Source organism: Sclerotinia sclerotiorum, genomic scaffold, assembly GCF_000146945.2.
Source record: "Sclerotinia sclerotiorum 1980 UF-70 scaffold_5 genomic scaffold, whole genome shotgun sequence".
NCBI lineage: Eukaryota > Fungi > Ascomycota > Leotiomycetes > Helotiales > Sclerotiniaceae > Sclerotinia > Sclerotinia sclerotiorum.
The window spans coordinates 1177855-1189962 of record NW_001820831.1 but is presented as its reverse complement, the minus strand read 5'-3'; the positions used below and the strand labels follow the sequence as shown (position 1 = coordinate 1189962).

Genomic DNA, 12108 nt, shown 5'->3' with positions numbered 1-12108 from the left:
TAAAGAAAATTAGTAGACGCCACAGCAAAGGGTATTTTGATATAAATCAAAGAGGTCTCAAGCTTCCAAAATTCGCAAAATTAAGGTTTAACGCGAGGCCACTAAATTTACTTAATAGACGCTAGTGGGCCTGGCGCTACTTGTACCTGTCCACTACTCTCCACGTCAACATCAAAATCAAAATCACTAAATAAGGTAAACAAACCATTGTCTCTAGTGACCTTAACCAATATCGCTTCTGGGCGTCAAGCAGTTCGATTTATCGGTATTTCTATTTTTATCAAAATGAATGATTCGGAAAATCTTCCCGATGGTATTAAACAAATACATCATACCTTAAGCACTTACATCAGACAGAGACAGGATGCTCTGCATGTTCGACGTGTCCTTGCTGCTCACCTAAATTCCAATGTGAATGCTGGAGAAAGTATCTTGACGCCTATAAGTTCGTCTCTTCCAGAGCCTACTTCTGATGTCAAGCAAGGATTGGGTTTTCCGGGTGTTCAACATGAATATCTACGCAGTCTTCATGCTAATCTGAAGGCCCAAAGAGACTTTGCAATTCTCAGTACACAACATGATGAAACAGAATCTCATAGCGAGATGCGAGCAAGGACTCAAGACAAGGTTACATCTAAGGAAGTATCTTTGCAGGCTTTTCTAGTCTTAGAAAAACGACGTCAGAGGCAAGAACGCTTTCGCATTATCCAAGATACTGTGGATCAACTTGCACAGAAGCCCGCTGCGACACAAGCTTATCTGGACCCAAAGAGCTCAGAAGTGCTGAGAGATACTGGATCGTTACCGCCAGTACCGCCGAGTGTTATAGCACCCACAGAATATCACCAAGACTCTGAAAGAATTGAATTGAAATCACTGGTCAATCGATTGGAGAAGTCGGTCCTCCGAGCACAGCTTCTCCTCAAAAAAGAGCAGAAGTTATTAGCAAAAGTTAGAGGTGGAACCACCACATCTACAGATCAGCAAGAACAGGGTAGTCGACAGCAAGCACTGGGAACAACCCGTAATGAACTAATTAACTGGATCGAGATGGAATTAGGGAAAGCCGGAGATTCGACACCAGCAACGGAGGGGCAAGGCCTAAGTATGCCTGAGCATGAGGAGAAGGAATACATTGATTCTCAACTTGTATCCATAAAGCAAATATATGAGCGATACCTTGATATCAGAAAAAGGTTAATCGTCGCTGCTACTGGGGATCTTACTACACCACTCCCTACAGATGTTGGAACAGAAGATTCATCTGGCATACTCATAGAAGAAAATCCAAATAACTCCTCGAACATCACAAATGCGCCGACATATCCTTACCTTGAAGATCTGGTTCTCATCTCAAACGAGCAGAAGTCCACCATACAGCAAAGGTCTTATCTTACTAGCAGTCTCACAAGGCAACACAAAGAAGCCGGTAAAGATCTGGATAAGCTAGTAGACGAAAGCCATCTCTTGCCTGCTTATCCCATGCAGTCTATTACCACCTCTCAAGGGAAAAGGCTTGGAGATCCGATATCGTTCGAAGAGGATATTTCGAATAGCGATAAGCCAAGCTCATCCAGTCGAGCCAAAGCTTGGGTCTTTGCGGCCGAGTCAAGTAGCATCGCGACTAAAGAGGCAGTTTTAGAAAGACTAGAAGATGGAGAATCGGCTCTCACAGAAGCCTACAAGACTTTAAACGACCTTCAAACCCTTTTGGGATGTGTTCCCGAGGGACAGGGTGTAGAAAGAGATGTACCTTTTGGCAGGCAAAAGCTGGGGATCTCGAATATCGGAGGTGTTTGGTCGACTCTGGATGGCAATCTTGGTGTCATAAGGACAGACGATTTGATGTCGGATTAAACGCATTACAAAAGGCCTAGGGGTTGGGCTTTTGAGGCTCAAACGTCGATGCCTAGGTGGAACTATATATGGTCTGCATGGCCCAGACATTGGAGTGGCATTTGGTCGGCCTCATGGTAACGATAGCAAGAAAGCAGGGCGAAACATGGTGTAGTCATTGTATAGGTAAAGTTGGACAAGTATACAGCATCATGTATTGTAGATTAGAAATTTCCCAAATTATTACTTGCTTGATGTCAATTTAAACACAAAAGCGTTTACGAAATAATGATTGCATTTTCGACGCATTTGAGTGAAGCCAGTGGGTAGCCTAAGATTTCGAGGTATTTCAGCCTCGCGCTAAATATGTCGCGTAAAGTGGAATTTCACGACGCGTCTCCCTCGATAATGTGATATCCGTCATCTGAAGTTCAAACTCTTTGCAGCTTGTAAATCTCAGGAAAATTCTGTGTTTTCTTCAAAATGGCTAGCTTCTTCGATATTAAAGCTCGTAAGGCGGAAGCTGCGTCGAATGGCACCGCCAATATCAAAGAGAAGCCTAAGGGAAATAATCGGATGCAGCCATGGGTTGAAAAATAGTCAGTCACTGGTTTGAGCATAATCTCTTTCTTTTAAAGCTTTGCTAATGATTTTACAGTCGCCCAAAGGGCTTGGGAGATGTCACGGCACAAGATCATACCATTACTGTTTTGCAACGCACACTCCAATCCTCTAATGTTAGCTTTTTTCTCATTCCCTTCTTGGAACTCCCTCTAACAATCTACCTCACAGCTTCCTCATATGCTCTTCTACGGCCCTCCAGGTACGGGTAAAACATCCACTGTTCTCGCTCTCGCCAAGGAACTTTACGGCCCCGAACTTATTAAATCCCGAGTCCTTGAACTCAATGCCTCTGACGAACGAGGAATATCCATCGTCCGCGAAAAAGTAAAAGATTTCGCCCGTATGCAACTTTCCAATCCTTCTCCTGCCTATCGTCAGAAATATCCATGTCCACCTTACAAAATCATTATATTGGATGAGGCGGATAGCATGACGCAGGATGCGCAGAGTGCGTTGAGAAGAACGATGGAGACGTATAGCAGGATTACGAGATTTTGTTTGATTTGCAATTATGTGACGAGGATTATTGATCCGTTGGCGAGTAGGTGTAGTAAGTTTCGGTTCAAGAGTTTGGATAAGGGGAATGCTGTGGTTAGGGTGAAAGAGATTGCGGATAAGGAGGGGGTTAAGTTGGAGGAAGGGGCTGTGGAAGCGTTGATTAGATGCAGTGAGGGTGATTTGAGAAAGGCGATTACATATTTACAAAGTGCAGCCAGGTTGGTTGGTGCGATTAGTCTGAAGGACGGGGAGGGTGATAATGAGGACAAAATGGATGTGGATGCGAAAATGGTTACAGTGAGCAGTGTGGAGGATATTGCTGGAGTTATACCGGATAACACCATCGAAAAGCTGGTCAAGGCCATGCAACCAAAATCAAGAGGGGTCGTATATGATGCCGTATCAAAAGTAGTCGTTGATATGGTGGCCGATGGTTGGAGTGGCACACAGGTCGTCTCACAGGTATGTATTATTCTTTCCCTCAGCTCGACATGGGGCACTAGAAACTAATAAAGGTAACAGCTTTACCAAACCATCGTCAACTCCGAATTCATCGCCGACACCCACAAAAATAAAATCGTAGCTCTCTTTTCAGAAGCAGACAAACGACTTGTGGATGGTGCAGATGAACATCTCACTATCCTCGACTTGTCATTGAGAATATCCAACATTCTAGGTAGTTCTTGATTGGTATTTTACATGCTCTCGTGGGTTGAAAATGGATTGGGATCATGTATGCATAGCAAAGGTATTGGCGTTAAGGTTACTAAGATATGTTGAAAAGGAAATGATGTTAGGAAGAGTGTATGTAGCTATAGTGTGTATCACGACTTATCTTCTCATACCTAATTTAAACTAGGTATATGAATAGACAAAGATTAATATGAGTCTTTAATGTTTGTTCGTCACCGATGTTTTCAGAAGAGATACTAGATGAAATATAGTTACGTATTCCACAGTATCTGCCGAGTTTTATTGCACATCCAACGCCCCATGAAACTTTTGCATTACTCCAAATTCAAATTTGAAAGAATGAAATCTATTGAGAAAAATTTCCTGATACCGAAATACAGCTTTCGGGGATTTCGAAAGAGGATGGTGGGAGTTTGGGGTGGTGGAAGTTGGGGTTGAGGAGGAGAGCTTTATTGGCGTTGGCTTTGTTTATGTGTAAATACCTAGTGTTAGTGAATTGGATTGATGTGCCTCAGCATCTTCTGATTATGGGATTGAGAGGGATTGAGGTGAATGAGATGGGTTAAAGTGAATGAGATGGGACATGATGAATGCTCTCTAACATTAATAATTAGATGGCAATAAAGAATATGAACTCAACACCTGAACTAACCTCAAAAGCTAAGCCATTTATCATTTATCTTTCTCTTCTCCTATCGAGCACTCCATAATCGCCGATATTTACTGCGTGTATCCACTGAACGGACCTGATCTTACTCTTAGAACGCATACGCTTCTTCCCTTTCTTTTGACGCTCTACGTTGCGTGAGAAAGAAAACATATATCAAATTGTTTCTTGTATTCAAATGATATATGATATGAGGCATCTGAGCTCCAATTTTTAGGTATCCTGAGATATATAAGCCCAGTGCCACGGCTACCCCGTACTTAGATTTGAAGTTAGATATTTAAGACTGTCGTGAAGCATGCAGGTCTCGAACACCATTAGTTTGTCAGGTCTATATTCAGACATTAAAGAGTGCCATCGGGTTGATCTCTTGGGTGTCACAAATTGTCAAATTCTATATTATAGACTTAGAGCTTTGGAAACAGCCAAACAGGTTGCGGGATCACAAGCAATGCTGCGCAAATGAATGGTATGCATTAAGTACCTAGTTAAAACAAGTAAAGTAAACCAATCCTAAAATGATATGGGAGATCCTTCCAACCGGCCATCCAGCACCAAACTAGAAATGCAAATGTACCAACCAACCAACCATCAAAAACCAACCGGAAAAAAATATTCATAATCAAATCAGTCCATTTCCATGTCCACGCTTGTATCCTCTCACAAGTCCTATCCTTCAAATCCTCATTGCTCACATGTCCTCACATGTCATCATCAGTATATGCCTTCCATTAATTCAAAGTCTTCAGCTTCTTTGACCAATTTTTTCAGCCTCTTCTCAATAATGTTTCGTCCCTCGAGCGTCCTCCATACCTCCGAAGGAGCCTTGTTGACCACATCCCAACTTATCAGACTGTTCGTCAAATGAGTAAGATCTTCTTGTTTCCTCTTCCACTCGTCATTCCTTCTGACCTCGATACCGGAGCTAATCACCACAAGAGGCGTAGTATCATATTGTATGTTTCTCGCGCTACTAATCTCGTTCTTCGTCAACGAATTAGCGACAAGAGATTCTTGGAGTTTGGCTTTGAGGTATTTTCCACCCTGATAAGCTGAACGCCCGAATACTCGATCTTCACGTGTGCGACCGTTGAAAATGGCGCCAAATGTACGATCTAAACCGAGCGGTGAGAGAACACCACGACCCCAAAGGAAAAACCCTCTTTTTGGTGATCCAAGACGATAGAGAAGATCTTCGTGGAGGGGATCGATGAGTAAAAGACCTGCGACTTCTTGACCATGTCGGGAGGCAAATATTCGACTATAGATACTGCCTACTCCTGCACTAGCAAGAATCCAAGGGCCTTCTTCGCCTGCACGAGCTAGAGCTTCCGAGAGCACGTCGGCTGCCATGCCAGCTGAGAATGGAGATGGCGCATTGTCGGACCACGCAATGCCAGGTCGATCAGAATAACAGTATCGGCTGATACTTCCATTGGCGTAAGCATTTGTTGCGATCCGCATCATGCTATGTTCAAAGGGTCCTTCACCAGCTTCGAATAGCACTGTTGGATTCTTGTTGCCCTTTGCATCGGTGAGGTTACCTTCGCAGAAGACATGAATTTGGAATTTGTCACCATCGACGTAGTATCGTTCCCCTGGTGGTGCAAGTGAGGCGTCGCGAGCTCGCAGAATCAATGTTGCAGTTAAGAGAATAGTGACGAGTCCTAGGATTATTAGAATGATTGTAGATGTCAAGACAGAACACCATTCTTTTAGTGTACGGCGAGTCTCTGCGCGCCCAGTCAAGCGCTCCTCCTCTTCAACTTTGCCGGCTGCTACGACTCGATCCGTGACAATTGTCCATATGGACATGAGTAGAGCCCAAAGAACACTAGCAATACCAACCCATCCTTCCTCAACACGGAGACGTGGAACAGCGACAATCATTATCGCATCAACTAGTAGAATCACGGCAACGACGAGACATGTTACTTGTGCCGCCTTGGATGGTGTCGAGAAGAACAGAAGTACAATGAGTAACAGTCCAAGTGTCAAGGTGGTATAGGAGAAATCGAAGAAGCCGGAGCCTCTTGAGTGCATTCCTGGTGGGGAAACGAATATCGACACCAGTAGTAGCACCCACCAAAGGAAGGTGATAATGGTAAACAAAACTGTGAAGTATCGTAGGAATCGTACACTCCATAAGTTATATGGAGACACCTATGTGCACATATCATCAGCTTAAGGTCAGGATCAATTCCCCAAGCGAAACGATCGCAGAATATGTGGCGGATTTAATTGGAAGGGGGGAGAGCTTACAGCCGGATCATCGGGACTCAAGAAACCATCACGACTGGGTGGAAGTAGGCGAGTACGTTCGTCCGCCTCATGGGGGTAACGTGGTTGAGGGGGCGATTGATGAGAAGCTACATGTTCATGTGAATCTCCATTTTGAGAATGGGCACGAGAATGCACACTTCCTGGGGCAGAATCATGATCGCCATCCTTCTTGGAACCCCATAGGGAAACCATACTGACTCTGTCGAAGCGCACTTGATTGGTAGGAACTTCGGCGACAATAACGATATGCTTTATCGTGTGTGAAAAGATGGAAAATGGATAGGAGATGGGAGGGAGATGAGATGATATAAGATGATATGATAAGAAATACAGATTTCCTAGTAAACCATGAAATGAAAATAGATTCAAAAGGAGATCGTCACCATGAAATACCTGGACACCAATGATGTTGACACTGTTAAAGTAAACTAAAATAAACTAGAAGTCAAGCAAGGAACGAAGTTGTTTCGTTTGATCTAGGCTGAGTAGATCTGGCGTTGTACTCGATCGTGTTTGCTGTAGCTAGTAGCTAGTAGCTAGCTAGCTATGTTTGTGTTGTTATTTTTTGCGTTTCTTCCCTCCCGTATGTAGATTTGATTCCAGTTTGGTTTAGTTTTGGGGGCTTGGTCAATGATGGAAGTGAAGCTATTTTGAAGAAGACCGAGGAAAATGGAGAGTATGACGTCAGGTTCTTTATGCACACTGCAACACCGCAATTACACAAAAGTATGGAAATTTGCCATGATCATGATTTTGGATTTTGTCGCTCAGTTCACCAATTGGTCGACTTCCTGATGGCATAGGTAGGTACTTACTAAGACCTACATGTACTGCACATACATTCAATCTATATGAGTTAGGTAATTGATGATATCGATGCCTATTCCTATTTCTCAATTGTCGATCATTCATTTGGCTGACTAAGCAATGTCAAATGTTCTGTTCTTATCTTATCTGTGCTTTGTCTGCAGCTGATTGTCTTGTTAATGTGCAACATTTGAAAGTTTCTCAATTTCTTTGAAATCTATGCACATTGTACTTAGAGATTCTTTGGCCATTTTCAATGTATAATTTTGACCTGTTCTCTTCTTTCACAAGTAATTTGATCACCATTCCGTACAACTAAATAATACAGATCCGATCAAGACGACAATATGAGCGATTTACAACGGTCCTTCGTTAAACCTAAGCTTCCAAAGTTCGCTCCTCCAATGTTCAACGAAGCTGATGAGGAGGAAGAGATTGATATTCCTGGTGAATTGCCAGATCTGCCAGTAGATGATGACTCTTCCTCGGCATCCTCAGCTTCATCTACTGGCACCATCATACCATCCTCAAATCAGAAATTGTTTGCTCGGCCGCAAGGGTTTGTTCATGCTTACAGCTATATTTTTGTGCCGAGCTGATATTTTTGATGCTACCAGTATTCCCAATAAACGGACGATGGACCAGATACCGTGGACGACGTACTTCGAGCGAGAACTGTTTCTTGAACATAAGATGGAGCCGGAGACTATAACGCACCATGCATATCTTACATCTCCTGTTGGGTCTGCACCTTTATTTGTTGCACATCATGGAGCTGGGTCATCAGGTTTGTCATTTGCTGTTTTGACATCGGAAATTCGGAAAAGGCTACCTTCTGCGGGCGTACTCTCCCTTGATGCTCGTGGTCATGGTTCTACGGATATCTCCCCAGAGGCAGAACTTCTTGATCTTAGCCTAGAGACATTAAGTTCAGACCTATTATATGTCATTGAAGCTACAAAAGAGAGAATGAGTTGGAAAGAACTTCCGCCTCTTGTACTTGTTGGCCACTCTCTTGGTGGGGCAGTTATTACAGACGTTGCAAAGAGCGGAAAGCTAGGTCGCTCAGTCCTTGGCTACGCGGTTCTTGACGTAGTTGAGGGTTCTGCTATGGATGCTCTTCAAAGCATGCAAACCTACTTATCGACTCGACCACTAGGTTTTCCTTCTCTGCAATCTGGCATTGAGTGGCACACGAGATCGAGAACAATACGAAATACATTGTCGGCGCGAACGAGTGTACCTGCGCTACTGAGACACGATGAAGAAGCTGGCGGGTCACGATCATGGACGTGGCGCACAAACTTGGGGGCCACTCAGCCATTTTGGGAAGGTTGGTTTGTTGGGCTAAGTAAAAAGTTCCTCGAGGCTAAGGGTGGAAAGCTATTGCTGCTTGCTGGGACAGACAGACTCGATAAAGAGTTGATTATTGGGCAAATGCAAGGTAAGAATAGTTATTTACGTGAACCTAAATTTAGGCTCAAGCTGACGATCAATAGGGAAGTATGCGCTGCAAGTTTTTCCTGAGGCCGGCCATTTTGTTCATGAAGACCTTCCTGAAAAGACAGCGATGTTGTTAGTAGACTTCTATTCAAGAAATGACCGGAGTGCATTGGTACTGCCACCGAAAGTGTCAGATCTCATTAGGGCTGGTAAGAAAGTATGAAGTCGGTTAAATATTTCGGCCGACTACAGGAAAAGGGGTCTCGAACAGTACGAGAGTAAAAGTATCACCTTCATTGGGACATTAAGCCGACAACAGGCTTCGAACATGAGTCGATGGAGATTTAATAAGTTGTGGATTCTAGGCACTCTAAATGGCCGCCGTTTCCAAGCTTTGAGAACACAAAAAGGGTGCTTGGTGCGCACACAGCGCGTTGAAATTAGAACGTGAAATTGCGGCTGAATGGAGTAAGACATCCGGTCGTACGGTTTGTGGGTCATCCCACCATAGCTTTTTGTCGAATCAGATATCCTGAGTTGCTTTGTGTGGGTGCTGAAATACCAAACTACAAGAGCACCAGCAAATTGCATCTCAATTAATAAATGTCAGATTTGCCGCCCCAAGAGGCCATTTTGATCGTCAGACCTGCATTGAGAGTTATTGTGGGAAGTTCTCGAACGAGGTAACCAATAGATCTTCACAAATAGAAGCCACAATTAATCCCCTTATATTTTTAAAGCGAAATTATGGGCTGCTAGGCATCCATATCATCTTTAGTGGGGGCCATATAACGGTTACATTTTAGTATTGGGTTTTTGTTGATATTCTGAACTTTCTCTTCCTCCATTTCCTTGATCTGCTCCTTTTCGTATCATAACTCAATAGTTTTCCTGTCAATTTCCCATATAGAAATCAATCAAACCCACTCTTTCGATTTCAAGTGTAAATCAATCTGCATCTTTCTTTCGAATATCGACAAAATGCACTTCTCAAACCCCTTCCTTGTCGCTGGGCTCATTGCCTTTGCCTCAGCGTCTCCAGCTCCAGCTCCGGAGCCAACAACACCGACTGCAGCGTATGTCTTGATCTTTTTGCATCCCCGAATCCATCCCCTCCCCCCTTCTCCTTTTCCGTAAATCATTGATTTTTCTTTCCCCTTCTAACAAAATTGACTGCTATATCGCATGTCAGCTCCATTTAAACTAACAGTCTCTCCTCAAGCCAAACCTCAGCCCTAGTTAATGATGTTGAATCTTATATCGCCGCTCTGGCCACCCAACCAGCCCTGCTTTCAATAGTTTCAAGTCTTGCCACCGATACAGCCGCCCTCAACTCTCTCCAAGCTTTTCAAGCGTCCCTCCAATCAGACGTTTTGAATGGCCAAATCCCGAATACATCCGTTTTGACTGCTTTACCTTCTCCACTCGCCAGCGTTATTGCATCAGTCTACACCGTAGAATTGAGCATTCTCAGCAAAGATGGTTTCGGTGATTTGGTGGCAAGCGCAACTGCGACTGAAGCTGCCACTGCATCAGATACTGGTGCGGCAAAGACTGCGATTGCAACTCAAAAGAGTTCAGCGAGTGGAACTGGAAGTGCAAGTGCAAGTGCAAGCTCAACTGATCCTGCGACAGTAGAGAAGGGTGCTGCTGGTGCATTAGGCGTTGATATGTTGAGGATCTGTGGAGGATTAGCGGTTGGTGTTGTGGGTGCTGTTATGGCTTTGTAGGAAAGCAAGCACGTGGTGCTATATCCATGACTCATGCAATCTAACACATTCCAAGGTTTTTTTTTTGGCTTCTGGAGGCATAATTATTTTATTAATGATGTTTGTAATGGTAGTGTTGATGACAAATATGGTCAACACTTCAAATGTTTCTCCTTATGTCTCTGATACTGTGGATTATTGCTACTTCACGGCGGCTCGGTTTTTTGAATGGATTTTTACTCTCGTTTAACCGGACTATCATTTGAGCTTGGATTGTCTTGCTCATAAGCCAAGTGATAGCAAACCGTGTAGGGACCATAGTTCAGACAGCGAGATATCAAACACCAAGGATAGGCGGAGCATGATGATTTTTGGGGAACTTTCACCTTATTATAGATAGACTTGCATCTTGACCAATCAATAATTCCTACCCTCAAATTACTCTAGACATAATTACAAACAAATCAGACGAAGCTTTTTCGTTGACGGAGTAATATACTTGCTCTTGATATTTCTGTATGAGATACACCATACGCTGGAACGAGTAGTGGTTCTATAGAGTTGGAAGATTTTGTAATGTAAGACTTAAGATCTTACATTTTCCCGCTAACTCTAAGGGGGTTCTCAAGCGCGTATGGGGAATATGAATGATGGGTTTGTATGTATGTACTAGCACAATGTGCATTCTGTCGATTTTTCCTATTGGGGTAGTATTTTATTTATTTAATTTCTATTCCTTTGTGTAGTTTTTGATATGTCGGATGGATAGATGTCATTATAATTTTTTATAATTTTGGAGTTGGTTGGTTCTTTGAGAAGGAAATTTGGATTTGAGTAGAATAAATAGTACAAGTAACTCGATTTGAAGGGTTCGGATGGAGTATATTATATCGCGGTGCAAATATGAGATTCAAATGTAAATAATCATAGCCTAATATATGATTCTTCTTTCTACTATTAAGGCAGACGTTCAGACGCTTTATATCGGACTGAGTGTCTGGCTATGCCCGTGGTGGTTATAAATGGATTGACCAACAAGTCTAGACAGCGCCCAGTAAAGGACGAAAAGCCACTCAGTCCGTCCGTCCACTGCAGATGACTATACGTACTTGAAGACTTAAAAAAAGCAACATATAGGTGACTAATCATACATTTAGTTTTGATGAGTTGTGAGAGTGAAAGCAAAGCTAGTACGATATATTCATCAGCTATCAAATAATCAAGTGAAGTGTACTCTTGAAAGATGATTGTTTTTAGTTGAGAAAGATAGAGTCGTAATTAAAAAATTGGTTCAGTCAACTTATTGATTATGAAATAAGTCTGCTAGAATGGAACTTGCGTGTCTTTTGAACATGCTCTTGCAAGACGGATGTTTGTTATACACCTCATCAAGGGACGTACTAGTATTTTTGCCCAATATCTGATCTTAATACTGAGTTTGGAGAAAAAGAATTCGATGCAGACGACCATTGTCACTTTGGAGCTGTGTGACAATTTCTCTGACCGAAGTTATGTCAGCCATGTCTGCTTACCTATATTCTGGAGGTC

The 12108-nt window shown here is 43.0% G+C and overlaps 5 protein-coding genes across 5 annotated transcripts; 4 read left to right on the top strand and 1 right to left on the bottom strand.

Moving 5' to 3' along the window:
• Positions 1 to 285: 285 nt before the first annotated feature.
• Positions 286 to 1857, top strand: SS1G_04433 (hypothetical protein; the record flags this gene model as incomplete). The annotated part of the gene is made up of 1 exon (XM_001594576.1): positions 286 to 1857. One exon carries the CDS (start codon positions 286 to 288, stop codon positions 1855 to 1857), a length of 1572 nt encoding a protein of 523 aa, XP_001594626.1.
• Positions 1858 to 2319: 462 nt separating this feature from the next.
• SS1G_04432 (hypothetical protein) lies at positions 2320 to 4129 on the top strand (the record flags this gene model as incomplete). Its single annotated transcript, XM_001594575.1, has 5 exons — positions 2320 to 2435; positions 2495 to 2573; positions 2629 to 3420; positions 3481 to 3634; positions 4032 to 4129. The coding sequence occupies 5 exons, from the start codon at positions 2320 to 2322 to the stop codon at positions 4127 to 4129; spliced, it is 1239 nt and encodes a 412-aa protein (XP_001594625.1).
• Positions 4130 to 5032: 903 nt separating this feature from the next.
• SS1G_04431 (hypothetical protein) lies at positions 5033 to 6793 on the bottom strand (the record flags this gene model as incomplete). Its single annotated transcript, XM_001594574.1, has 2 exons — positions 5033 to 6481; positions 6581 to 6793. 2 exons carry the CDS (start codon positions 6791 to 6793, stop codon positions 5033 to 5035), a joined length of 1662 nt encoding a protein of 553 aa, XP_001594624.1.
• Positions 6794 to 7755: 962 nt separating this feature from the next.
• On the top strand, positions 7756 to 9074 carry SS1G_04430 (carboxylesterase-mitochondrial 37S ribosomal protein YmS2; the record flags this gene model as incomplete). Its single annotated transcript, XM_001594573.1, has 3 exons — positions 7756 to 7967; positions 8026 to 8852; positions 8908 to 9074. 3 exons carry the CDS (start codon positions 7756 to 7758, stop codon positions 9072 to 9074), a joined length of 1206 nt encoding a protein of 401 aa, XP_001594623.1.
• Positions 9075 to 9832: 758 nt separating this feature from the next.
• On the top strand, positions 9833 to 10581 carry SS1G_04429 (predicted protein; the record flags this gene model as incomplete). The annotated part of the gene is made up of 2 exons (XM_001594572.1): positions 9833 to 9927; positions 10074 to 10581. 2 exons carry the CDS (start codon positions 9833 to 9835, stop codon positions 10579 to 10581), a joined length of 603 nt encoding a protein of 200 aa, XP_001594622.1.
• Between the last annotated feature and the right edge of the window lie 1527 nt (positions 10582 to 12108).